This window comes from Mesoplodon bidens (genome assembly GCF_964165515.1).
Source record: "Mesoplodon bidens genome assembly, chromosome: 13".
Taxonomy (NCBI): Eukaryota; Metazoa; Chordata; class Mammalia; order Artiodactyla; family Ziphiidae; genus Mesoplodon; species Mesoplodon bidens.
Window position 1 is genome coordinate 65,849,790 of NC_138169.1, and position 27,759 is coordinate 65,877,548.

The following is a 27,759-nucleotide window of genomic DNA, read 5'->3' on the forward strand; positions in this document are numbered from 1 at the left end:
CTGGGGAGGAGACAAGGCGGCGCGTGCGGAGTGTCCACGCGGTGGGTGTGCGGCGCTTTCATTCAAACTTTGGGGAGTCTTTGGTTCGGGCGTCAGCGAAGGTGTGACCAATCAGAGTCCGGGGACGGGAATAAATTATGCAAATCACCATCTGGCGATGGGTCAGATGACTCCAATAGTTTAAAAAACTACCTCGCCGGGGAGCTCGCGGTGTGACAGTGGCGAGCCCTGGCTTCCCGGGCGAGCGGCACGGGTGAGGGCAGATCTGGTTCTGGTTGGAGCATCTTCGCACTCCCCGCACCACCCCGTGGCTCAGTGTAGCCAAGTTTTCATTTTCCACCTTCTCCACCTGCAGCTGTCTAAGGCCACCGCTCTCTCTGGTCGAGAGAAGCCTTCCCACTTCGGGTCTTACGGGCTCGGACTGCTGGAAACATCGTTCGAGAGGCGGCTTTTTTTTTTTTTTTTTTTTTTGTGTGTGTGTGTGTGTGTGTGTGGTCTTTCTAAAAGTCCCGTTTGGGGGAAGGGGCTGTGGTGGCCGGGAAGGATGAGAAACTCCGGTCTTCTGCTCTGCCTCTGGAGCGCTTACTGTTGCTTTGCCGCGGGAGGTCCCGCAACCCTTGGTCCAGAGGGTCGGCTGCAAGGTAACGTGTCCTTGTTTTTATTAACACCCCACAACTTCTTTTCTGTGCCGGTTCCCCTCTGTCTTGCCTACCCTTCTTCCTCGATCCTGCGACATTCTCCTTCCTTACCCCCTGCGCTGTCCATTTGGTCCTAATCAGCCTTGGAGAGCACTTGTTCCTGGGCGCTTCCGACGAGGACATCCCCAGCCAGGCATCCAAGAGGCCGCGCTCGCTCTCGCCCCACCCCCTTGTTATACGGTTCTCCGCTCGGTGCTGTCCAGTCAGCAGAGTTGGCTGCCAGCAGCTGTTTAACCTGTCCTCCTCCTTGAGCCTGGGGTTTTCGAGGCAAGAAGCTTGTTAGAGCTCTATCACCTGGTGCCCTTCCTTTTAATCTCGGTGTAGGTGACTTGAAAGTTAAGGTATCAGGGCAGCTGGCTCTGGTTTGAGTAGTGCTTGCCGGAAGTCTTAGGGGAGTAATTTGTGCAGAGAAGCTGCTGGGCTTATTCCCCGGGTTGCCAGCCTCCTCCTCCCCAAGGCTTTCCAGCCCTTGCTCTTCCTCTTCTACCTCTCCGGCCTCCTCCTCCTCCTCCTCCCAGCTGCCAGCTTTTCTTCTGAGTTCTGCGTGGCAGTCTTTTCTACTGGAGGAACCTGCCCCGAGGGGCGAGGGTAGGGTCACCCAGCGGGAGTACCAAGTCAATTAGTGAAGCAGGGGAGAGCAGGGAACCTCTGAACCACACACTATTAGTTCATCTTCTACTATTCTGCTGAGGTTGGGTCAAATGAGGTTGGTCCATGTTGCTTATGTGCATGCAGGAGGTTCATTGGAATGAATGGAAAAAACTTGTTTTATTTAACATGTTCCCAACTCTAGTGCAGTTGAACCAGGGTAGGTTGCATCTCTAGTTCCTCTCCTGTAAAATGCTAGCATTCCTTCCAACTTCTATGTTCTGCGATTCTGAGCATTTGGGGGCCATTTCATTCATTCAAAAAAGTACTTGTTTGCCAGGCATGCTTCTCGGAGTGAGGGATAGAGCAGTGAACAAAATGGGTGTAAACCCCTACCCCCATGGATCTTACATTTCAGTGGTGGGAAAACAGCTAGTCAACTAATTAAAATATATAAATAGTGCTCAGTGTTACGGAAAAAAATAAAGCCGAGGAGGAAAGTACAGAGGGCTGGTGGGCGAAGGTGGTGCAGTGTTAGCCTGGGACCAGGCTTCCATCCCTGAGGAGCTGACCCCTGAGCGAGGAACTGGAGGAGGTAAGAGAATGAGCCTGAGGACATCCGGATGAAGGACAATCATGAAGTTCCAGAGGCTGAAGTGACTCAGGCTGGAAGTAGTAGAAATGAGCTAGAGAACTGTGGTGTCAGAGAGAGCCAGCTGCTAAGGTGAACCTTTTATGTCAGTTTGTGAGTCTGTCCACAAGTCGGTGCCAGGAAGCCAGCAGACTCCCTTTCCTTTTTTCCTGGACTTTCCACCTGGTCTCTGTGAGTGGCTATCTGGGTGGAAATTGGGAGATATTGAATGAGTTATGTCCGTGGTTCAAATTTCTGTCAGTTGGGGCTTTTGTTCATTACTTTAATGACAAAGTTCTGTTCATGCATATTTAGTCGCATTTTCTGGAACCTTACCCTTTTTACATCTGGTGCATTGCTGTCCTCCCCCTTGTCCGCTTCACCACCAGCCTGTCCACCACTCTGGTCTCTCTTTCCATGACTCCATTTGTTTTTTAACTCTGGGATAAATGAAGCTCCTGGGATGGTCATTTGGTACCTTTTCATTTGATGTCTGGGTGACCAGACAGTTTGATTTTCTAATTTCCTAGCCTGTTATCAAGGGATGGTATCCTGGATGGTTGGAAGAATGCTAGATGAGGCTCATTTAGGACCTTCTGAAATAGTGTGGTGATGACAGTACCTAGTGTTAAAAGGCCATAGGGACCATGAGTGACATGGGCTGTGTTTTGTAGTAGGGCCGTCTCCTAGACGGCACTGTGTGTGTGCAGTGGAGCTGAAAAGAGAGGTTTTGCTGCTCTTATGAGCTTCTCCATGGCTTCAATAACTTATTTAATTTATTCAACCAACTAGAAGCATGTCTGGCACATGTCTGGTGCTGCAAGGAGCACTGAGGATGATGCATGAGGTCTTTGGAGCAAGTGTTGAAATCGAGATGAGAGCATTAGGGAAGCCCATTGCATAAGAGGTCAACAGCTCCTTACCGCCAATTCCAAAATCCAAAATCTTTGAAAATTGAAAAATTTGTTTGGTAACTTGTTTGACAGCAAGAACTGGCCTTACCTGACCTGAACTCTTACTCATTTGGCAGCAAAAACTGACCTGAACCGACAAGAGGGTATTTAGAATCTTTTTTTTTTTCCCCTTGAGTGTGAGTAGTTATGTATTTTCCTGCAGAAATATTATTGCTGTGTTTGATGAATGGGAATACCCCAGACCCTGCTGGGGGTGTTATATAATAATATATATAATAATATATATATATATATATATATATATGCCATAATACCTTTCTAAAATCTGAGAATTTCTGAATTCTGAAACTCAACTGGTCCCAAGCATTTCAGGAAAAGCATTAAGGACCCATACTCTGAAACTAGTAACTTGAGGGAAAGAAAGAGAACTCGTTTGGATGGGGAAGAAGAAAGAAAAGCAAGAGAGACTTATTTCAGATTCACAGTAATTGATCCTAGTGACTAATTAATACTCAAATATTAGTGAGATGTCCCTTTTATAACATCTTCGCAACTCTTCTGGGAGGTGAGGAGGAAACATTCAGCAGATGTAAAAACTGAAACCCAGTGGGGTTAAGTAATTTGCTCAAGAGTGAATTAGAACTAGACCCTAGATCTCTCACCACCCAGGCCTGCTAGTTATACCCTTGCTCTGTTATTTCTCCCCAGATGAACTCAACAAATCCAGGGTTGTACCGGCTGCTGCCAAACCCCCTGTGAGATTTAACCTCCGCACCTCTGAGGACCCAGAACATGAAGGATGCTACCTCTCCTTTGGCCACAGCCAGCCCTTAGAAGACTGTGGCTTCAACATGACAGCCAAAACCTTTTTCATCATTCATGGATGGACGGTGAGCCGCCTCTGGGGGAGAGAGCTCGACAGCTTTCCGGGAGATTTGGTTTCCTTTGTTTTGGTCAATTAGAAAGAATACTGGTGCTTCCAGATTCCACTCTCTCTCCCCCTCTTTTCTTGTGGGCTGCTTGTATTTCAGACAGCTGTGAAGAATGTAATGGGCACTTTGCTAAGGGGGCAATCTGGACTCCAGCAGGGCGGTATTTAACACTGGCACACAGCGGGCTTTCAGAAAGTGGCTCTCCTGAGGGCAGCAGCCCAGCTCCACTGGCTCTTAAGGGGCCCTCTAATTATGCTTAATTACATTGGTCAACCACTGCGTCGCGGGGGCCATCCCTCCATAAGAGCTGAGCTGAACTGAAGCAACTTGACTGGCTCAGAGAGTCTGTGAGGAGGCAGCTGGCCTGGCTGGCTGGCCCTGGTTGGCATGGTGCCCTCCTGTTTGCATAGAGATGGCTCCGTTTAAAGGCACTGGAGTCTTTATATGACCTAGCTGAGCAATTCACATTGAAAAGCCCATGACGAACTTCAACAAAAAAGGGCTTTAACACTCAGCCTCAGAAGCTTTTGACCAGCGAGGGATTTATTCATTCATCTAATGGCAGTCTGTAGGAAAATGGCACTATTAAGTGAGCAGGTTTCTGCCTGGGCTAATTGGGAGGGGACATTCCGCCACTTAATGATGAGAAATTCATATCCGTTACATGCTTTCTGGGTCTTTAGGTCTATCACCAACTGTTGGGGTCAGGCGTGGTGGGGGTGGGTGGTATGTAGGCACCTATCTACCTAATGTAATTGAAGGGATGATTAAGGGCCTGCCATCCATCCTCACCCCACAGCCTAGGATTAGAATTATGCATTTGAACCTTTATAAGGCCCCCTGTCAAAATGCAAATACAAACTGCCTGCAACTTACAAATGGGTTGCATTCCAGAAAGTTCTTTTATCATCTGTTTGGAACTTGGAACAGCAGTTTCCCATAGAAGCAAGATTGTAAATGGCGTTAGGGTTCCCAGGCCAGGCACAGAAAATCTATTTATCTAATAAGGTACTTGTGGATGGGTTTACAACTGGACCTAGTCACCATTTACACTTTGTTTCTGTGGGAACGTGTGTTCTGAGTTCTAATTTGGGATTCCAGGGACAGATCTTCCCTACTCTGGGGTCAAAAAGGGTGGCAGAGATGGCTTGTGGGAAGGGGTCGTTTGTTAACTCTGCATTTGCCTAAGAGACAGAATCTCCCTGCATCTCTGAGAAAGAAACTAATTCGCCAGGGCAACCCTTCTCAGCTGCCTTTGAATGATGGACCAGGCCACTTACCTGCCTGACTGTGACAGGGACTTGGGTTAACCTCAGGCCAGCATCGCCACCAACTTATATCTCATAGGGGGCCTATCAGTCAGTGGGGCATCAGCAGAGGACACCAGCTCTGACATCTTTGATGGGAAAAACTGGAGATGTCAAGCGCAGTGGAAGACAATCACCCATGTAGCAATCCTGCCTGTGGCTGGCCCGGCTCATGTGCAAGTGTTTGGTGCCTGGGTAGGCAATGTGAATGTTTTGGAAGTGGCTGGGGAGAAGGTCATGGAACTGAATTCCATATTCATTAGGATTTCTGAAACCCAGAAGAAGAATTTTTTTTTAAGTCCTGTTTTCTTTGCAGATGAGCGGCATGTTTGAAAGCTGGCTGTACAAACTCGTGTCAGCCCTGCAGACAAGAGAGAAAGGAGCCAACGTCGTGGTGGTGGACTGGCTCCCGCTGGCTCACCAGCTTTACACAGACGCGGTCAATCATACAAGGGAGGTGGGACACAGCGTTGCCAGGATGCTCAACTGGCTGCAGGTAACGGGAGCAAAGGGAGTCATCTCCTTTTACGAGCAGGACCTTGAACCTGAACCCTTTTAAGAAATATAGGTCAGGGGCTTCCCTGGTGGCACAGTGGTTAAGAATCTGCCTGCCAATTCAGGGGACACAGGTTTGAGCCCTGGTCTGGGAAGATCCCACATGCCATGGAGCAATTAAGCCCGTGGGCCACAACTACTGAGCCTGCGCTCTACAGCCCGTGAGACACAACTACTGAAGCCCGTGTGCTACAACTACTGAAGCCCATGCACCTAGAGCCTGTGCTCCGCCACAAGAGAAGCCACCGTGATGAGAAGCCCGCACACTGCAACCAAGAGTAGCCCCCTCTCGCTGCAATTAGAGAAAGCCCGCACGCGGCAACAAAGACCCAACGAAGCCAAAAATAAATAAAAATAAAATAAATAAATTTATTTAAAAAATTCTAAGACTGTAAAAAAAATACAGGTCAGACAGGTCAGTTACAGTGAACTTCAGGAGTCTGAGAATATCTTTGAGCTTCCAGTTTTTACGGAATTAAATACTGCTTGAAATATTTGGAAGCTGGGACTTTTAGAAAACTTTCTAATTATTGACACATTTCTGGATTTTTCCTTTTACTTTACTTGCAGGAAGAAAATTTGCCTTTTGGTTCATTAATTGCTGATGCCCTCAGAAGCCAGGACCAGTTTGTAATCTTAAATACCTACTGAAGTCTGCTCTGGCCTCTGAAGGGTGGCTGGGCTGAGGGTACGGAGGGTTGGTTCAAACCAATGTAGCTTAGTGCCTTGCATAACATGTGGAAAACAGATCTTGAGGTCTTAAATTTACTTTTTTTTTTTTTTTTTGCGGTATGCGGGCCTCTTACTGTTGTGGCCTCTCCTGTTGCGGAGCACAGGCTCCGGACGTGCAGGCTCAGCGGCCATGGCTCACGGGCCCAGCCACTCCGCGGCATGTGGGATCTTCCTGGACCGGGGCACGAACCCATGTCCCCTGCATCGGCAGGTGGACTGTCAACCACTGCGCCACCAGGGAAGCCCTTATATTTACTTTTTATAGGTTAATGATTTACCTGAGATCAGCGGACTTAATGGGAGGCAGGGGTACACTGGCTGGTACACTGGCTAAGTGACCCTATTATCTGGGTAATTACAGCCTGAGCTTCCTTTTAGAAGCCCATGGAATCTGAATAATTTTGGCAGGATTCTGGTCAGGAGTCTTGAACAGTCCTCAGTCCTCTACCTGGGTTGTTTTGTCGAGCTTGATTCCTGAGCCATGGGGTCAAATCGCCACCTCCTTCACCCCCACTGCTGAGTGCCCTGTCAGGGTCTGATGCTTCAAATCTGGGGTCCCAGGCAGGTTTGGAATGAGGAGATCAGCAGCTCATGGGCCTAAGAGGGTGGGCAGGGAGCACCCTGCTGCAGGCTGTGGCTGACACTTAGTCTCCAGTGAGCCCGGTGGCTTTGAGCTCCACACTGCCACCCCCCCACCCCCTCCCGCGTCTCCCCAACGTGATTGACTTGTTGAATTGTTGGTGGCCTTGGGGCTCAGGACCACACTCTTCACTCACACACCTCTGTGACTTCCTGCAGGCGAAGGAGGATTTTTCTCTCGGGGATGTTCACTTGATTGGCTACAGCCTTGGAGCTCACGTGGCCGGGTACGCTGGCAACTTCGTGAAAGGCACGGTGGGCAGAATCACGGGTAAGTGCTGCTCCCTTCACTCATGGCTGATCCTGGAGCTCCCTCAGCTGCTCTGCCCACCAGGCTTTCCTGAACCAGAGTGCTCCCTAAGAGGCAGCAGGAGTGAGCCGTAGAGGGTTAGCCTTGGAAGAAACCTGGGGAACATCTAATCCAGGGCTTTTCAAATATCCAAAAAGTCTCAGAGCCCTTTTTCAAATTGAACATGTGCAGGTCCCCAATGTATGAAACAGATAGAAGGTGTGTTCTGGTCAAAGCTGGGTATTTGCAAGTAGTGTTAACCTTGTTATTTGAGCCTCCCCCTTTTCTGGAGGAATTTCCGGGTCCCAGAGCACCAGGGAGCTCAGTTTGAAAACCACGTCTAGTGCAACAGGTGAGGAAACACCCAGGGGCAAAGAGCTAAGACTCAAGGGCAGAACCGGGGTGGAGCCCAGGCCTGCAAGCTTCTGGTACTCACTCCTAGTCTCTGCCCATGAGAATGCCAGGACCTCAAGGGAAAGGAATGAGAGATGGGTTGTGGTTTGAATTCTGCCTCTGGTTTCTATTTCATCCACTAACAGCCTCTTTCCCATGTTTAGTTGGCATATTTATTAGTGATAATTACCTGTTTAGAATGAGTGGTTAAATGTTGTCATTAAAGAGACCTTTCTGCTACCTTTCTTGGTACCCAGGTAGTCGATAAAAATTTGAATTTTCCATCTTAGTGAGCTTTTTTTTTTTTTTTTAAGTGAAAGCAAGTTTATTTGGAGAGATACACATTCCATAGGCAGAATTGGTGACCTTTTTAAAAAAAATTTTATTGAAGTGTAGTTGATTTACAATGTTTTGTTAATTTCTGCTCTACAGCAAAGTGATTCAGTTATACATATACATATTCTTTTCATATTCTTTTCCATTGTGGTTTATCACGGGATATTGAATACAGTTCACTGTGCTCTACAGTAGGACCTTGTTGTTTATCCATCCTATATATAATAGTTTGCAATTGCTAATCCCAAATTCCCAATCCTTCCCTCCCCCCTTCCCCTTGGCAAATAATTGGTGACCTTTTGATATGAGAGTTTGATTTAAATCATTGAATGATTGTGAAAAGTGGAAAGGATTCTCTTCCCCATTTGAGGGGCCTCTCAGAAAACATACTCTCCTCTAGGAGAAAATTAATAGCAAATTTTTTTTTTAAGATTATATATATATTTTTAAATTAATTAATTTTTGGCCGCCTTGGGTCTTCGTTGCTGCACACGGGCTTTCTCTAGTTGCGGCGAGCGGGGGCTACTCTTCTTTGCGGTGCACGGGCTTCTCATTGCGGTGGCTTCTCTTGTTGCGGAGTACGGGCTCTAGGTGCGTGGGCTTCAGTAGTTGCAGCATGTGAGCTCAGTAGGTGCAGTGCATGGGCTTGGTTGCTCTGTGGCACGTGGAATCTCCCCGGACCAGGACTCAAACCTGTGTCCGGCAGGAGGATTCTTAACCACTGTGCAACCAGGGAAGTCCTTAATGGCAAATTTGTTGCCCTGAATTTTTATCCCCCTGTTAGCATTCTTTTATTTGTTTTCCCTCCCAGCTTCTCCCTCACCTCCAACATACTAAGGGCCTAACTGGCCACCCAGAAGAAAAGAGTTAATCATCTCCTTCCTGGCAATGTTTTCGTTTGAAAACAGGGTTCAAGTAGAAGGGAGTCCTTAGCTAGAGAATGATTTAGTAAAGGTAGAGTTTCTGGTTTCAGCAACAAGCCAGTGGGGCAGATTTAAAAATATATACATTTGTGAGGTTTAGTAGCCCTGCTTAAATCATTGTCCCTGGGCTTAAGTCTAATGAGCACACACACATACTCCTTTAGATCCAACTGTTTGATTCAGCGTAGCTTGAGAGCTTTACTTTTGGTTATCAAGATGCGGGGCCTGAACTGTCTAACGGGCAATGTGGCCACACATGACTGCTCATTAACCCATTGCTGGAGCAAAGCCGTTGGGCCTCAAGCCCCTCAGGGTTCTATTGGCTGAGCACCTCCTGCTAGCCCCCAGCAAGAGGCAAGATGTTGCAGAGCTCGGCCAGCTGTGCTCAAACTGCAGCACACACAAGGCCCCTGCCAGAGCACCAGGGCCAGTGTCCTTGGCAACAAAGACAAGCTGCAGATCCGCCCTCTCCCTCTTTCTAAACCTGAAATGAGATGGGGCTAGTAGGAGGGTTCCAGTTCTTTCCCCCTGCCTGTCTGGGTGGGAGCTGCTGAGATGCGGGCTTTGCCGGCAGAATGCTAATCAGTGCTCTGGGCTGTCTGCGTAGAGCATTGGGGCCGGCATGTCCTGAGCACAGCCCCTTCTCTGTGGCCTCTCTCTGTGGAGCAGGGGACCGGGGTGAACATAACAGGAAGGACTGGCCTCTGTCCAGTTGCCAGGCAGCACCTCAGAGGGTATCCGGCTGACCTGACGCATGCTGCTGTGCATGTCTGATGGGAGAGGCCTGTGCCCTCTCCTCTCCCCTCAGACTTCCCATGGGTCTGGGAACCAGGCGGTCCTGACTGGTAAGAGGACCAGAGACTGCAGCTTGTGTGGGGCAGAGGCCAGTGATGCCGCTGTACAGAGGCCAGCAGGGGTCCTTAGCCTGGACCTGCAGGAGGTACCTGAACCCCAGTCTTGCTTGGACCAGAGAGCTGTGGACTGAGGTTTGCTAAAGTTTTATCCTCTTAGGCTTCTGAGGGAATTCCGTAACATATTAGGGAAGAGGTCATATATTCCTAATTGAACTTGTGTCTTGTTAGTTATAAATAAATAAGCAAGCAGATCTGTTCATTCATTCAAGAGATGTGAACTAAGTGTCCATCCTGCAGGCTATGGGCTAGATGCTACCTAATGTCAAGTACTCAATGTGTGACAGGTATTTTATGCCATGTGTAAGCCACATAGCATCCAGGCAAAAGGGTCCTTGGGCTTCATTTTACAGATGGGGAAAATAGGACTCAGTATGTACTTTAATGATATCTCACATCCTGAGTAGCGGAGCTGGGATTCAAACCCAGGCCATCAGGTTCCAGAGCCTGCACCTCACCACTGCACAATGCTGCCGCTCTCCTGCTAGGAGAGATACAGTAGCTGTTACAGCGCAGCAGCCTCTGCCCTGCCAGGCCAGAAGGTGGAGGTTTTCCTGTGTGTATGCATGTGCACAACAGGGTGTGTGTGCGTGTGCATGCATGTGTATATTCCATTTGCTGGACAGAACACCTTTGGGGGAGTCTGACTGAATGGAAGAAGAGGTGGTTCTCCATCATCTCTTTTTTTGGACGGGATGCGTTCACCCTCCCATTCCTAGTTAAGAAGTAAATTGTGAAACTTTTCCCCAGAGTCGGGGGGCCCTAGCTGCATGTCAGGCAGGGTCAGCCTGGGGAGGTGAAAGCTCAGCCTGCCTGCCAGCCGGCCTTTCCAGAAGCCCCGTCAGCCGCCTGCATTCCTCCAGCCCAGCTTGGTTTCCATGGCACTGACTGTCTGGTGGAGACTTTTGTTCACCGATACAAGAGCCCCTCTCTTATTGGCTGCAAAGCAGAATGTTCCTCTTCTTTCTTTTTTTTTTTCTCCAGAGGACATAGTGAGAGGCAGGGAGAGGCCACCTGTGTCAGTACTGTGTCCATTCAGTCCCTAAAAAGAGTCATCCAGGGCTATTCCGGGAGGCCACTGTTTTTGTGCCATCTTTCTTTTGGGTCCTGGGCTAGAGATGAGCCCCCAGGCAGCCTGGGCTCCCTTTCTGCCTCTGTCATTCACACATTTTTCTCAACTTCAGAGTGTTAATCATTCATAACCAGTTCTCACGAGTAGCGAGTTCCACAAGTTTGCTCTCCACTCTGGACAACAGTTCTACCTTTTGTTTATCCTAAAATGACCCCCCTCAAGCTTCACGATGTGCTCCCTTGTGCCACTGCACTGGGGTCCGGGAAACACTGTTCCATTACTCATCTCCTGCTTTCACAGCTCTGTTCTTGGTCATACCTCCTCCCTGCCTTGGTGTTTCTAGATCCAGGTTTCTCAACCTCAGTAACGATTCACATTTGGGGCCAGATAATGCTTGTGTGGGAGCTGACCTGTGCATTGCAGGATGTGTATCAGCATCCCTGGCCTCTACCCCCTGATGCTTGCAGCTTCTTTTCTCCTTCTTCCCCAATTGTGACAACCAAAGATGCCTCCAGACGTCACCAAGTGTCCCCTTGGGAGCAAAATCCCTCCTAGTTGAGAACCGCTGTTCTAGACTAAACAAACCCCCTTCCTCGCCTGCACATAATCTTTTCTTAACTTTCTCCAGGTCCTCTCTCTGTGTCTGCAGGGCTCTAGATTGGGATGAATCCAGCTCCCATAATTACTTAAGCTTGGTAATAGTAGCTAGTGTTACCTTGACAAGCCCTTACTCCTTAATAGCGCACAAGAACTGTATGAATCAAGACATTCAGATTTCATTTTCGAAATGCTACTGAAGCATGGAGAAGTGTTTCCAAAATCTGGTCCACAGACCACTTATTTTTAGGATCAGCTGGGGAATAAACCTCTATTTCTGGGCTCTGCACCAGACCTACCAATCAGAATCTCTTGGGGGTCAGGGAATCTGCATTTTATGCTTTGCAAATTCTATTTTGAATGGTTTTACACTCATGTGGTTCCCAAGCTATTATACAAGATGGTGAAAGTGTCTCTGTTGCTGCCACTATCTTTGCAGTTGCCTTCCCTGCCTTCTCCCCCGACACACATACACACAGGTGACCTGGGGCTTGTGCGTCCTCCCAGAGTTTTTCATAGCTACACGGTGGAATCCAAATTTGTAAGAAGCTCCCCAGAGATATTTGTGCTGTTTCAAATGTGAGAACCAGTGCTCTCTGCAGTGCTGTTTGTTCGTTTGATACAGAAAGTTTGCAGACAAAAGGTTTTCTCCTTGTGGCTGCAAAAGAGAGGAATTCTGGAGGCTTGAGATATGGCTGCTCAGTGTGCCTTGGGTACCCCCCTCTTGCCATCCCACTCCTGGGCCTGATTCATAACTGAAGGAAGGGGAAGTGTAAGTCCAAATACAAATAGCTCAGTTTGGGGAGACTGAGTCTTCCCTCTTGAAGATGTAGGTAGCTTAGTCATTCTGTCAAAATTCTGCTAAAATTAAGACAGAATAAATGGAATGAATGGCTTAGTTTCAGCCAGCCCAAGTTCTTTCTAGAACTGCTTCAGTTCTTCTTGTTTTTCATTAATTAATTTACTTTATTTATTTTTGGCTGCATTGGGTCTTCATTGCTGCACGCAGGCTTTCTCTAGTTTTGTGAGCGGGGGCTACTCTTCGTTGTGGTGTGCAGGCTTCTCATTGCGGTGGCTTCTCTTGTTTTGGAGCACGGGCTCTAGGCGTGCAGGCTTCAGTAGCTGTGGCACGCGGGCTCAGTAGTTGTGGCACATGGGCTCTAGAGCACAGGCTCAGTAGTTGTGGCGCACGGGCTTCGTTGCTTTGTGGCATGTGGGACCTTCTCAGCCCAGGGATCGAACCTGTGTTCCTTGCACTCGCAGGCAGATTCTTAACCACTGTGCCACCAGGGAAGCCTCTAGAACTGCTTCAGTTCTGACAGTGCACGGTTCCTCAGATCCACGTGTCAGTTGAACTTTGTGGCCAGTTTACTGAGTCAGCTGAGTTGTCAGGACAGGTGAAGGCTTCAGAAGAAAGCATACGTTCCTCTGCAGCAGGCACCACACCCTTTAGGATTCCCAGGGTGGGGATGTCTTCATTTTATACTCCCCGACTTAGCTATCCATCAGGACTCACTGCCTTAGCACACCTGACACAGCTGGTCTTGGCTCCCCCTTCTGCTGTAGGTTTGGATCCTGCTGGGCCCATGTTTGAAGGGGTTGACATCCACAAGAGGCTGTCCCCTGACGATGCAGACTTCGTGGATGTCCTGCACACCTACACGCGCTCCTTTGGCTTGAGCATCGGGATTCAGATGCCCGTGGGTCACATTGACATCTACCCCAACGGAGGTGACTTCCAGCCGGGCTGTGGACTCAACGATGTCTTGGGGTCAATTGCATATGGAAGTGAGTTCCTTATTTTATTTTATTTTTTTTGCGGTATGCGGGCCTCTCACTGTTGTGGCCTCTCCCATTGCGGAGCACAGGCTCCGGACGCGCAGGCTCAGCAGCCATGGCTCACGGGCCCAGCAGTTCCGTGGCATGTGGGATCTTCCCGGACCCGGGGCACGAACCCGTGTCCCCTGCATCGGCAGGTGGACCCTCAACCACTGCACCACCAGGGAAGCCCCGAGTTCCTTATTTTTTGTTTTGACTCAATTATAGCATCTCCTCCTAAATCAGCCAGAGTTGTCAGTGCTCCCGACAGCATCCGTTTCATTATTCCCACTACCCCCTAGTGGTCCTTCAACACTGTTTATTCTACAGTTCATCATCCTGCAAGCCTATTAACAGCCTTCCTGTGGTTTCTGCTCTGCTTTCTTGTGCTTTGAGGTCACAGTTATTATTATTATTTTTTTTTTATTTTTATTTTTATTTTTTTGCGGTACATGGGCCTCTCACTGTTGTGGCCTCTCCCGTTGTGGAGCACAGGCTCCGGACGCGCAGGCTCAGCGACCATGGCTCACGGGCCCAGCCTCTCCGCGGCATGTGGGATCTTCCCAGACCGGGGCACGAACCTGTGTCCCCTGCATCAGCAGGCGGACTCTCAACCATTGCGCCACCAGGGAAGCCCCACAGTTATTATTGATTAATTTCTTTTTATAACAAAAGGAATACATATTTGTTAGGAAAATAATCAAGCATTATAAAATTGCCTAAAGCAAGAAGTAAAAATACCCCCTCATTTCCCACACCTTACTCCTTTCACTCTCCAGATGTAGCCAATATGATCATGTTGTGTGTATCCTTCCACTCTTACTGCTTTGCAAATTTATTTGTGTGTGTGTGTGTGTGTGTGTGATATTTTTCAAAATCACATTGTTCTGCAACTTTGCTTTTTCAGTCCTAATATATATTATGGGCATTCTTAGACATCAGAGTACATATATCTACTTACCTTATTCTTTTAAAAGGCTATATAATATTCTTTAGCATGGAAGTACTATAATTTAATTTTTGGTAACATTTTAAAGAAATAAAATCAAGATTCTTCCTCCATTCACTTATAATCTGTCTTCCTGAATGCCTAAGCCTATTCCCAGCAGTCTTGGGCTGAAGTGAGTTTGCTGCTGAAACTGATGTGCTTGGTTTGTCATTTGCTCACCGCCTTGCATCCTGGCAGCATTTCTAAGTCTTGGCCCCAGTTGGTTCCCTCCACTGTGATGCTCTGCTCTTGGGATGTCCATGCTGTCACTCAGTCTTAAGTTGCCCTCTCCCAAGGAGATAACATCCAAGGAGCCCCTGCGGGGCTTGGGGGTTCATGCAAGGGGAGTTCAGCCCTACCTCAGGGGGATCAGATGATGGCATTTCTTAAGCCTGGTGATGTTAATCAGGAAGGGGAAGGGGAGCTTTGCCCAATTTTTCTTAAGGTCCAAGGATTTACTGGAACTATTGGCTTTAGCCTCTGGTTACAAGAAATAATGATTACTGCGGGTCACAAAAATCCAAATTATACTCCTAACTCTGCAACCAACTGACTCTGTGACCCTGAGCAAACGACTTCACCTCTAAGGGCATTTGGACCCATAATCTACAACTGAAAGTATTGGACTAGAATGAGGTTGGCAAACATTTTTTTTCCTTTTTCTTTTTAAGTTTTTTTTTTTTTTATAAACTTATTTATTTTGTTTATTTATTTTTCGCTGCTTTGGGTCTTCGTTGCTGCTCTTGTGAGCTTTCTCTAGTTGCAGCACGCAGGCTCGGTTGTTGTGGCATGCTGGCTCTAGAGTGCAGGCTCAGTAGTTGTGGCGCATGGGCTCTGTTGCTCCGTGACATGTGGGATCTTCCCGGACCAGGGATCGAACCTGTGTCCCCTGCATTTGCAGGTGGATTCTCAACCACTGTGCCACCACGGAAGCCCGGCAAACATTTTCTTAAAGAGTCAGCTAGTAAATATTTCCGGCTTTGCAAGCCATACAGTCTCTGTTTCAACAACTCCACTCTGCTACCGTAGCATGGAGGCAGCCAGAGACAATAGGTAAATGAATGCGTGTGGCTGTGTTCCAATAAAACTTTACTAACATGGGGCCAGCCTGCAAGGTACAGTTTGCTGAGCCCCGGACTAGATGATGTTTAGCATCTGATCCATTTCCAGCATTTTGTGACCGCATGACTCTATCGGGACTTAGTGACTCTTACTGCACAACTGGTCTCCATCACCCTGTTTAGTGCCTGTCCTATGCACTGTCTTGCTCTTTATTGCTTCATGTGTATCAGTGCTGTCTTCCCACCCGGAGGGCAAGCAGTTCGGTGGCAGGCCTGGCTTTCAGTTCTAAAGACAGCATATCACTGGGCATGCATTAAGAATGACACAAAGAAGCATACTAACAGCGACATGAAAAGCAGTTATTTCTGATGAAGTGTACAGTACTTACTGATGGAGTGGGCGGATCACCGAGAAGCAGCTCATCCTGATGGTCTCCATCTCTCTCTCCCCCAGCAATTGCAGAGGTGGTGAGATGTGAGCACGAGCGGGCAGTACACCTCTTTGTCGACTCCCTGGTGAATCAGGACAAGCCGAGCTTCGCATTCCAGTGCACGGACTCCAACCGCTTCAAAAAGGGGATCTGCCTCAGTTGCCGGAAGAACCGTTGTAATAGCATTGGCTACAATGCCAAGAAAATGAGGAACAAGAGGAACAGCAAAATGTACCTAAAAACCCGGGCAGGCATGCCTTTCAGAGGTAACCTTCATCCAAACCTGCATTGCCCTGGGGAAGGACCTTTTTCCTCCTTCTGAATACCACATTGTAGACAGGCACATTCCTGCAGTTAAATCAAATAACTGCAAATCACATTAAATTGTGTATGCCTAGGAAAGTAAATCTTTAAAAATAAATGATGGGGACTCCTTTTGTGATGTGAATCATCACTCTATGATCACAATATCACTATCTTAAATTTCTATCTTGCATTTAGCTTTTCAAAGCTGTTTCATATTTGTTTTCTCATTTGATCATCAAAATAATCGGTGATAGGACTAACAGGGGATCAAAATGATATCTCGCATTTTTATAGCATGTTATAAAACCGTAAGGTTTTGTGGGTATTGTGGGTGGAAGTTGAGGCTCAAGAAGTTAATACCTTGGTCCTTAATTCAAGGTCACACAGCTAGAAAGCATCTAGGTCAGCATCCCCCAAAGGTCCCCCTAACCCCAAGTTCAGGGCTCCTTCCTCTATACTGCAGTGACCTCTTAGGTCATTGGACAGAATGAGATCAAAGGGAGGCTAGAGGCTGGGCTGGACCAAAAGGATGAGAGTCCCTAAAAACTCACTGTGCTCGGGCTTCCCTGGTGGTGCAGTGGTTGAGAGTCCGCCTGCCGATGCAGGGGACGTGGGTTCGTGCTCCGGTCTGGGAAGATCCCACATGCCGCGGAGAGGCCGGGCCCGTGAGCCATGGCTGCTGAGCCTGAGCGTCCGGAGCCTGTGCTCCACAATGGGAGAGGCCACAAGAGTGAGAGGCCTGCGTACCGCCAAAAAAAAAAAACAACAACTCACTGTGCTGGGTGACTCAGTTTTGGTCAGGGTGCCCTAAGATGACAAGGAAGGCTCACAAATGTCTTTGTTCTGCTGTCTCTGCAGTTTACCATTATCAGATGAAAATCCATGTCTTCAGCTACAAGAACATGGGAGGAATCGAGCCCACCTTTTATGTCACCATTTATGGCACCAATGCAGACTCCCAGATTCTGCCTTTGGAAATGTAAGTCACAGGTTTCCTTTGCTGAGTTCAGGACAGAGAACTAGTTGGTTTGAAAAGGAGAGAGAGCGCAGGAGCTCTCTGTGTGCCAGATGAACAAGTGCAGGGGAGCTAGTCTGAGTGCCAGGGAGGAGCTGTGTGGTTCCTCTCCTGCTTCACACTCTCCACCTAGCCCTTGACTCAGAACGTTTCTGGGAGGGCAGCTCCTGGGATGAATCAGCAGCGTGAGAATCTGCTGGATCAGCTGGGCAGAAACTGATGTTTCATTTCAGAGAACGCCTGATTCCTGAGGCTTTAGGAAATTTGGAACTTGATAAACATCAGCCCTGGCATGTTTCTAATGATCTGTGGGAGGGGCACACGGTGATCTGTACATGTTGAGCACTTGTAAGGTGCAAAGCGCCACCCTGAGTAATGCTGGGCGTGCAAAGTAACGTCATCAGAATACCCGCTCTCAGGGCTGGGGCTCTAGCGGGAGGAACAGGCTTGTACGCACACACTCATGCACACAGATGGGGTGAGACAGGCTCCCCCAAGTGCCACGTGAGAGGGGGAGGCAGGAGGGGCTGAGAGTTTCGAGGGAGATGGATGCCTGTGGGCTGAGAGGAGGAGGCACTGCTGAGTGGGGATGTGACTTCTTTGCCCTTTCTCACTTCTGTTCTTTCCTGGTCTTGTCCCCCCAGGAAGTAGCATGAATGGGGGGATGCTCAGGAATGGTTTGGGGTACCGTGGGCAACATGATCTTTCTGCCCGTGTGGAGCACAGCTGAGTTTCCATCCTGGTCCTGCTGGTGGGACGTGGAGGACGTAGGGGGGACCTCTTGTGCATTTCTCTCCAATCCGAGTGGGGCAGATGCTGCCACTGCATCAACCCCCACGGTGCTGCAGTTTTCCAGGTGGCGGGGGGACTGAGACCAGCTTCCCTCTCCCTTTGCAGAGTGGAGCAGATCGGGCTGAATGCCACCAACACCTTCCTGGTCTACACCGAGGAGGACTTGGGAGACCTCCTGAAGATCAAACTCACCTGGGAGAGGACTTCTCAGTCCTGGTACAACCTGTGGAAAGAGCTTCGCAGCTACCTGTCTCAGCCCCGCAGGTCCGAGCAAGAGCTGAATATCAGACGCATCCGGGTCAAATCCGGGGAAACCCAGAGGAAGTAAGTGCCTCACGACCCTTTCCCTGTTCTGCGTCCATGGTCAGCAGAAGGCGTGTGTCTCTGCAGCATCCTTTCCTTTGCTAAGCATACACCTTCCATCTTTCCGTATCCAGAGTACATGGGCAAAACCGCAAACCCTTTGCGAGGAAAACTGAATTCCAGATCAAGGCCTCTGTCAACTGTTGTGCAGCTTGTGCCCTGATCGCAGGCCCTGGGCTGAGAGGGGTGGGCAAGCGGGGGCTGGAATCCAGCCCTTGTTCCGTTTGCCAAGCCCTGTGCTGGCCCGGAGGAAGAGGGCTTCTCCTGGACAGGGCCCTTTAGGAATGCTGCCTTGTTAATTTGTTTGCTCTGGGGCCCATGCAACCAAAAGCCTTTGCTTGCTCCTGTCCAGAGCAAACCAGACTGTCCAGTTTAGGGAGCCTGCATGCATGAGGTCTGTGGGAGTCCTGGCTTCCCTTGCATCCAATTTTCAGAGCATTATACCCCTCCTTGGGAGGCTCTGACTCAAGGACATGGGTGGGGCGCTAACGTCAAGTAACAGATTCCTCTGTGCCACACCAGCTGGCAGTTTCCCCACGTCTGTTAACCAAGCCTAACACGAAAAATCCACCCCTGAATCAGCCACTAAAACACGGCTTGACTCTTGGAGCAGCTTCTAAGTGGGAGCCAGGAAGCCCGGAAGACCTTTGTCAAGAGAGGAGGGTTTCCTTGGCCAAATCCTTCAGCAGACCTCCGGGAGGTCACTGCCAGCCTTGGGATGGTGGGAAGAAGGCTCCACCCTCTTTCTATCTCTTCTGGAATTTTCTCCATTACAGTTCTTCATGCATCCCGTTTCCATTCACCACCTATGGTGCAGCTTGGCCATGCAGGGGGTGGAGGCTTAGGTTCTTGTCTGAGTGATTCTGGTCTAAAGACCTGTGCACTGGTGTGTATGTGGCAGGGGTGGGTGCCAGCTGAGGGGAGCTGTTAGTATGAAGGCTGTGGTCTAGATAATTGCATGTCTTTTTCCTTCTCTCGGTGCTTATAAGTGCAGCCTGTACCAGAAGGATGTGTGGTAGCAGAAAGATGATCATTTTTATAAAATATTTCAAATTTAATAAATCACTGAGACTTAATAACTGTAAACCATTTTCATATTGGTTTCAGATGTAAGATTTTAAGCAGTAAAACATTACAGATAAAGCTGAAGCCCCTTTGTGCCCCTCCCCTGTCCGACTCCTCCCATTTCAAACCAAATGTACTGATCTTCCAACATTAACTAATGTTACTGTGTTTTCCTCTTCATGATTTTTTTTTTTTTTTTTTTTTTTTTTTTTTTTGCTGTACGCGGGCCTCTCACTGCTGTGGCCTCTCCCGTTGCGGAGCACAGGCTCCGGACACACAGGCTCCGCGGCCATGGCTCGCGGGCCCAGCCACTCCGCGGCATGTGGGATCTTCCGGGATAGGGGCACGAACCCGTGTCCCCTGCATCGGCAGGCGGACTCTCAACCACTGCGCCACCAGGGAAGCCCCTCTTCATGATTTTTATACTTTCACTACTTCTGTTTGTATCCATAAACAACCTATAGAATTGTTTTGGTTGCTTCTGAAGTTTACACGAGTGGACATATTCCTTTAAAAGTTGCTTTTCTCCATTTAACATAGTTTATGAGATTTATCCAATGCATACAGATCTGGTGTATTCACATTCAACTCCTGTATGTAAACTGCCATTGCACAAACAATAGTTTCACCATTGTTCTGCTGAATATTTAAGTTGTTGCTACTTTTTTGCAGTTGCAAATAGTGCTGAGACGAACATCCTGGGACCTCTTCCTTGTGTACGTGTGTGAGGGCTTCTTTGGGGCATGTTGAATCACTGGGTTATAGTATATGTATTCTCCAACTGGACTGGATATTATTAAATCCCTCTCGAAAGTGGTTGGACAAATTTTTAATCTTGTCCACAGAATAAGAGCTTCCTTTTCCCCCTCCTCCTCATCTATCTTTGGTGGACATTCTTGCTATTCCGTTGAGTGTGAATTGGTCCCCGACTGTTGTTTTCATTTGTATTTCCTGATTGTGAGTGTTGCGGGTGTTTATGGGCTGTTTGGGCTTCCTGGCAAAGGTTCTGAAAGCTGCTCGGAAATGTGGCTTTTGTCCTGCTGGTAAGCATCACAGTCAGTTGTGCCACATGTCTATTGGTCATGAGGTCATGCTGTCCACACACCACTGAAGCTGGGGCAGCCCACGTGGTTGGGCTGTAAGTTACAGTTGAAACGATTATTAGATCACTGATTCTTCCTGTGATCTTGGTTGTCTACTTCTTGAATCTTTGATATTAACTCACAGCTGAGTTCCAGTTACACTTTTCAATGGGTATTTCTGGACACCATGCTGGAGGGACCTGGAGTTCCTCTGTTCAAGGAGTTTATAGTCCACCATGGATGCAAGAATCCACAAGCTATTCAAGGCAAGATATAATGTGTTAAAATGAGCTAAAGCTTTCATTATTAACTCCATGCCATAAGAAGTAATGACAATAACAAAAGCAACATTTATATAAGGATGTGCCTATTTATGAAATTGGAAGGTCAATGGAGGGTTAGATTAATAAGGTCTCGGACAATCAGGGAGGCTTCAGAGAGGATATGCCTTGGTAGGCAGGCAGGCTTTTGGACAGACAGAAGGAAGAGGGTGGAAGGGGTGTGATTAAAGTCTGCATGAGCTGAATCATGGGAGACATCAAAGTGAGACCCTTTTAGTGTGCTTGTAGCGGCAGTGGGGAGTCCTGAAGGGTCTTGAGTCAGGGGTCACATGATAAAAACTTCTCTTTTCTCCTTATTCCATCTGCCTCAGGTCCAGAAAGCAACATAGGGCTGATGCACAGCCATGTACCTACCCCTAGAGTTTTGGCTACATCAGTGGTTTCTTTTTCCTACTAGATTGACTTTTTGTGCAGAAGATCTTGAGAACACCCGCATATCCCCTGGCCAAGAGCTCTGGTTTCACAAGTGTCGGGATGGCTGGAGAATGAAAAATGAAACCAGGTAAGCAGGACATTCTCAGAGGTTCGTGCCATGCATGTTGGTGGGTCCCCCATTGTAGGCAGGACATGTGTCTGGCACTCGGGACATAGAAGTCAACAAAAACAGATAAAAGTCCCTTCCTTTATGAAGATGACCTTCTGCTGGAAGGAGACAGACAAATCAGTGTGATAGGTTGTTGGATGACGTGAATGTCCCTTTGCCTCTTGCTGTGCTTCATCCTGTAGGTGTCACAGCCATGGTCCTGCTGGAATGAGGTCTTTCAGTGACTAAGTCCCAAGCTTGGTACCCATGTCCTCATCTTAGATGGAACTTCTCTGTAGTGACTGGGGCTGTGGGAAGTTCCAGGGCTCCCAACTTCCTTCTGGGCACCAGGTTGGAGTGGGGAGTTGGGTGGGAGGTAAGGGAGAAGCACAAGGCATAGCCCCCCTTTACAGTTTTCTGGAACCCAGGTTGGTGTGAGTGGATATTAGTGGGCAACTCTCCCCCTTTTTGAGAAGCAGGAATGCTCACGTGCTCTTGCTTCAGTGTCCTCCTTGCTCCGTGCAAGTCTCATTATCTCAGAATTGAGGAAGGATGATCTCGTGGTATGAGGCAGTGGGTGCATCCAAAAGGGGACTCCGTCACACACCCTCTGAGTCTAAATGCCTGCTGAGGAGGAGGGAGATGGCCCTCACCAGCCCCTACCCCTGGTTCCATCAGAGGTACTAGATAATAATGCTGCTGCCTTACTCCGAGCACGTAGTGTGTGCCCACCCTGTGTCAGTGCCTTCCATACATCATCTCATTTACTTTGATCATCAACCTCATGATGCTGGTGTCGTAACCCTGTGAACAGTGGGGGAACCTGGGAGGTTTGGTCACTCTTTCCAGGCCCCCCACTTGGTGATGGCAGAGTAAGGCTTTGAAGCAGGTTGGTTTACTCTAAAGCCTGTGCTCTTTCTCGCGCGTGGAGGTTCCACTTGCTCAGATAAGTCACCTCTCCTCAATCTGGGTATCAATTATCAAGCAGCCGCGCCCGTGTTGGGATGCCCTGTGATTAACTGTCTGCCAACCCGGAGGGCCGGGCTACTCTGTCTCCTGTTCAGGAGCATCAACGTGACCACAAGCTCGGTGATCACAGGACTTGTGGGATTCTGAAAACTGCCCATCTAATTAACTGACTCAGTCTAGTCTGGATATGATTTTCTGCTATAGTAATAATTTTAATTCTTTATGTTTGTATTCAAATTTATACCTTTCCAAGTGCTTCCACATGTATGAACTTCATTGATCCTCAGAACAGCCATGTAAATGGGACACACCCAGGAAGGATTGCTATTCTTATTCTTATATACTTCTTTTCCGCTCCAGAACTTCATAACAGTTGAGACCGTTATACATCGCCTCAGAATACCTCTTGGAGAAAACAGCTTCTTTCCTTTGCATTTAAAGGAACAGAAAACAATAGGAGCCCGAGTAAAAAATTAACACCAGGAAGTGGTGAATCCCTGGACATATATTACACCTTCAGTACTCTCTCTCGTGCCATGGAGACCGTTCACCTGTTCACAGAGGAGACTGAGGTTCCGAGAGGCTCAATAGCGTGTTAGTGTAGCTGAGACTAGAATCAAGATGTCTTGACTTTGCCTTGCCTCCTTCCTGCCATACTGCCGGCTCTCTTGTGTTTCTAGGTCAAAGCAAAGGGGCACTTTATAGTTCTCCCCGGAGTTGTGTGTGTGTGTGTGTGCTTGTGTACACATGTGCGTGCTGTGGGTGAGTATTCTGCTAAATACGCAGACGCCAACACTGAGGTGTATGGAACTAGGAACCCAGAGCAGGCTCCGGTGTGGTGTTTCTCAAAGTGAATCTGTGGCTTGTTGGGGGAGGGGGGGGAAGGAGCATTTAGGACTTTCTCCATTTGTTCTGAAAGGAAAGCAAATAAAAGAGGCTGAGAGGTATGGAAGAAAGCTTGGTCTTTTGGTAAACAGAGTTGCATGTTTGCAAAGCCAGCTAATGAACACCACTCCCACGTGGTTCCTTTCAGTCCAACCCTGGAGCAACCTTGAAGGTGCCCGCAAGGCCCCCCACTCCCTGATTTCCAAGCACATGGAGGAACGTTACTGCTGAGGACCCACCTGATGGAAAGACCCTTCTTGGCCTTGACCCTGGAGCAATGGGAGGAGCCCACTTGCTGGGCCCAGCACCGTGCCTCCCATGATGGCTGGGACTTTTCTCCAGAGGAGACCACATCCTGCTGTTCCTGCTGTTCCCGCTGCTGCTCTAAGTCCAGATCTGTGTGCAAATGGCCGATGCCCTGGCCTCTGTGCATACCGGGCTGGTTTCTCAGTGACTGGATGAGCCTGTGCTTCACGCAACAAGGAACACAGGCTCTGAGTGACTCTGCGTGGAAGGCTGTCAGCTGCCTGACCTGACTTGAGTCATAGTGAGGGGTCTTGTTGCTGGGAGCTGACTCGTGTCAGGATGGCAGACCTGGGACCTTGTTCACCGGGGGAGGGAGAGTAGATCTGGGGAGGTGTGGTGGTCCTCGCTCTTGGGGTTCAATGGGTAACTGGTAATGTGGACTGGTTACATTTTATTCGGTCCTGTTCCCCAGCTCCTTCTCTAAAGTACACATCATTGGCTTTCTTCTTTTTCCATTGCTCTTTTTTTTTTTTAAGAAGATGTTGGGGGTAGAAATTTATTAATTTTTATTTATTTATTTTGGCTGTGTTGGGTCTTCGTTTCTGTGCGAGGGCTTTCTCTAGTTGTGGCAAGCGGGGGCCACTCTTCTTCGCGGTACATGGGCCTCTCACTATCGCGGCCTCTCTTGTTGCGGAGCACAGGCTCCAGACGCACAGGCTCAGTAGTTGTGGCTCACAGGCCCAGTTGCTCCGCGGCATGTGGGATCCTCCCGGACCAGGGCTCGAACCCGTGTCCCCTGCATTAGCAGGCAGATTCTTAACCACTGCGCCACCAGGAAAGCCCCTCCATTGCTCATGTTTTGATTGGACAAATGTTTATTAAGCCCTGAAACTTAATTAGCACGTGGCAGTAGACACCTTAGTAAATCTTTGCAGACCATCTTCTCATTTGAAACCTAATGGGGTTGGGATGTCTAGGTTCCCTTCCTGTTTAGATGATCCATGAATATGCATGTGATGAAAGGCATGAGGGGCACTGGGAGGGCTACAGGATGTAAGAGTTGGGGACCCTGAGGCTTTAAGTGATTTCTACCTATTTCTTCTTAGTTAAAGTGCATTTCCCTTAAGAGTGACATCTTTGATCACCAGCAGAGTGGCAAGCGGAGTGTTATACGTGCTAGGGACAGAATGGTGCCAATTGCTGAACATGATTGGCAAAATCTCTTCTGTGTAGGAAGCTGGTGGCTATTACATATGTTACACATGTCTGTTCATACAGAAACCAGCACCTGTCACACACAGCTGGTGCCAAGATTGAATTAATGCCATGCTCTTTCCTTCTTGAAATATCTTGCTCCAATACCAGTGCCCTTTCTGTGCCGAACTTCTTCAAAAAGCCCCTAATTCTAGATCTTGGTTTGAATTAATATACATGATATCTGAGGAACCCTTTTATAATTTTCAAAAGATTTGAACATGCATCACTTAATTAGAGACTCACAACAGGAGGTGAGCAGGGCAGTTACTATTATCTCTGTTTTACAAAACCGAAGCTTAGTGAGGTTCAGCACGGGCCTAGAATTATATACCAAGTTGGTGGAGGAGCCAGGTGAGGACCTAGACTTCCTGGAGGCAATGCCCATGGTATGCTCATCTCTGCAACTTCATCAGGACTCGTATAGCCATTTCCCACCAATATGCCCCAGATGTAACAAACAAGGAATTTTTTTCAGAGCCATCCATGAAACCAGAAACTCTTTTATTAATATATAACTGGGAGAACAACTGGGCCAAGGGTTGGGATTTTTATGGATGAGATTGATTTGGAAGGGGATGTGATGTCAGGTGGGAAAGGGGGAGAGCGATTTTCTCTGTACTTAGGTTTTAAAAGGACATTGTTTTAATCTCTATTGTGCCAAGGTTGTGTCATTGTTCTGTGCCAAACCTCTGAAGACATAACCAGTCAAATACCTTAATTCAAGGTATTTTCTCAATCCAATGTGTGCCTTTTCTGTTGCTTCTGTGACTGCATTCTAGCCAAAGTACAGCTTGTATTATTGACTGTGCATCCTGGTTACTTCTACTTTTGTAATGGAAGCCTTGGGAATCGAATCCTCAGTGGGTCCTGTATTTATACATTTGGCTTGAAGCCTTATTTGTATATAATGATGCTTTTTTAAATGCTTAGAATACTATTTATTTCTCAAATGTATATAATGTATAAAAATAAATATATGGCTAGTTTTTACTTTATGATTAACTGATTTCAAGATTAAAAATTTTAATAGTAAAATAATAAAAATCTACAAAATTCTTCATGGTCTAGCAACTCAGTTCTTAAAATTTGAAAGAACTATCCTGCCTAAGGCTAGGTTTTGACAAAAAGTTACTTTAATATAGGATATATTCTCTATTTGATACTAATTGTTGGTAAGAAGCAGACAACAACTCCTTTCACTGAAGAACAAGAGGAGAAATTATTCGAATCGCAGTAGAAAGTCCTGAAGGTGGATGTTTGGGAGGGGAGGAGGGCTGGGTACTGGGGAACGTTGGTGAGGATATAGGTTTGGTCCCATGGCATCTAGATAACAGTGACTTAAACCAGATAGAAGATGAATTCTCTATTGTGTTAAAGTCTCAGCTGGTATTGAGGTTCTGTTCCAAAAGCCAGGCTCTTAGTTGTTGCTCTGTCATTCATAGGATGTTCCCCTCACCCCCACAGTCCAAAGTGTCCCCCATTAGGTCCACTTCTAACCCGTGGGAGGGTGGAAAGGGGTGGAAATATTACCTTTTAAGAGCATCAATGAGGAGTTGCCCACATTATATGGCCAGAAATCAGTCAGATGATCACACCAGAAGCTGAAAAATACTGTCTTTCTTCAGGGTGCCCAGGGGCTCAGCGAAAATGCAATTAAATATTTATTTATTTATTTGGCTGTGTCGGGTCTTAGTTGTGGCATGCAGGCTTTTCCTTGCGGTGCTTGGGCTTCTCTCTAGCTGTGGTGCGCGGGCTTAGTTGCCCCGAGGCACATGGGATCTTAGTTCCCTGATCAGAGATTGAACCCACGTCTCCTGCATTGGAAGGCGGATTCTTAACCACTGGACCACCAGGGAAGTCCCAGGAATTCATTTTTATTCCCTTTAAGTTGTCCTTTAAGTCATTCCATCTTGTAGTCAACTTTTAGTAAATTTAAACTGATCTATCACTATGAAGTTGGATGAAGTACATACATTTGAGTTTATTTCTAGTCTTAAATGTTAAAACGTTTTAAAATGAGAAGAAAACTCTCTGCAAGGGGCCTTCATGATGGTGGGAAGTGGCTGTTCTTCACTTCCACCCAAGACATTCTGAAATAGCAGGCTTAATCATGGACATGGTGGGGGGACTGGGTTAGAGAGTAAGAAATATATTCTTAACCTAGTTCAGGTGACAGAGGAAAGGGCTGAAGCCTTCTTTCTGGCCGACTAAAGGAACTTTTTGAAATTGCCGAAAGGTAGAAGTATAGTCTGGGTGCCTCCATTGTGTCTTGTCTGACTTGGGGGGTCCAGTGGCGCCCCCTCTACAAATTAGAGTCAAGGTGCTTCCATGGGGCCTCCTTTGACTATATGAACAAACTGAAACACTGAACTCCTTGGAAGGATGGATGCCAAGTAGGTACTAGAACAGCCACTGTTACCAAATGTACTTTTCTTAGTTTTCACCTCTGTTTTCAGCGCTACCCTGGGCCTTTAGCCATGTTAGTTCTAAGAGGGCTGAGATTTTTATCTGGCTTCTTTTCTATTGCAGTCTTAGAACCTAGAATAGTGTCTGGAACATATTAGGTGTTCAATAGATATTTAAGTGAATGAATAACATTAGGTACGAGAAACCTGCTGCTTAAACAGGCAGGAGGGGGATTGAGAAAAGAGCAATTAACTTGGAGTCAGAAGTCCTGGTGTGTCACTCAGTATTATTTGAACTTTAGGCTAAATACAATCTTTCTGAACCTCTATTTACTCATCTGAGAAACAGACAATACCTTGCAGGGTTGTTGTGATTATTAAAAATAAACAGTAAAAAAATCCCAAAACACAACAGGGAGAGCGCAGCAACAGTGGTGCAGAGGGCAAAGCAGAGAGATTCCCATGCAAAGGATCGGTGCCGACCAGCACCCACCAGCCTGAGACGATTGTCTGCTCACCCACCGGGGTGGGTGGGGGATGGGAGCTGAGGCTTGGGCTTCGGAGGTCAGACCCCAGGGAGAGGACTGGGGTTGGAAGCGTGAAGACAGCCTGAAGGGGGCTAGTGCGCCACAGCTGGACAGGAGGGAGTCTGGGAAAAAGTCTGGACCTGCTGAAGAGGCAAGAGACCTTTGTTT

The 27,759-nt window shown here is 47.8% G+C and overlaps 1 protein-coding gene across 2 annotated transcripts; it reads left to right on the forward strand.

Moving 5' to 3' along the window:
- Positions 1-254: 254 nt before the first annotated feature.
- Positions 255-25,767, forward strand: LIPG (lipase G, endothelial type). 2 transcript variants are annotated; one of them, XM_081253341.1, is made up of 10 exons: positions 255-641; positions 3,540-3,721; positions 5,387-5,566; positions 7,156-7,267; positions 13,084-13,305; positions 15,839-16,081; positions 16,980-17,100; positions 18,034-18,252; positions 21,177-21,281; positions 23,305-25,767. In XM_081253341.1, exons 1-10 carry the CDS (start codon positions 545-547, stop codon positions 23,324-23,326), a joined length of 1,503 nt encoding a protein of 500 aa, XP_081109467.1. In that variant the 5' UTR covers positions 255-544; the 3' UTR covers positions 23,327-25,767. The 2 variants fall into 2 exon arrangements, with proteins under 2 accessions (XP_081109467.1, XP_081109466.1); XM_081253340.1 differs by lacking the exon at positions 15,839-16,081 and having other exon boundaries at positions 442-641.
- The last annotated feature ends 1,992 nt before the right edge of the window (positions 25,768-27,759 follow it).

What these genes read in the sequence shown, in the direction of transcription:
- LIPG (XM_081253341.1), top strand. Translation starts at nt 545, where the DNA reads ATGAGAAACTCCGGTCTTCTGCTCTGCCTCTGGAGCGCTTACTGTTGC. An exon ending in GGGGTCAATTGCATATGGAA is followed by an intron (nt 13,306 to 15,838) that starts GTGAGTTCCTTA and finishes TCTCTCCCCCAG; the next exon opens with CAATTGCAGAGGTGGTGAGA. An exon ending in GGCAGGCATGCCTTTCAGAG is followed by an intron (nt 16,082 to 16,979) that starts GTAACCTTCATC and finishes CTGTCTCTGCAG; the next exon opens with TTTACCATTATCAGATGAAA.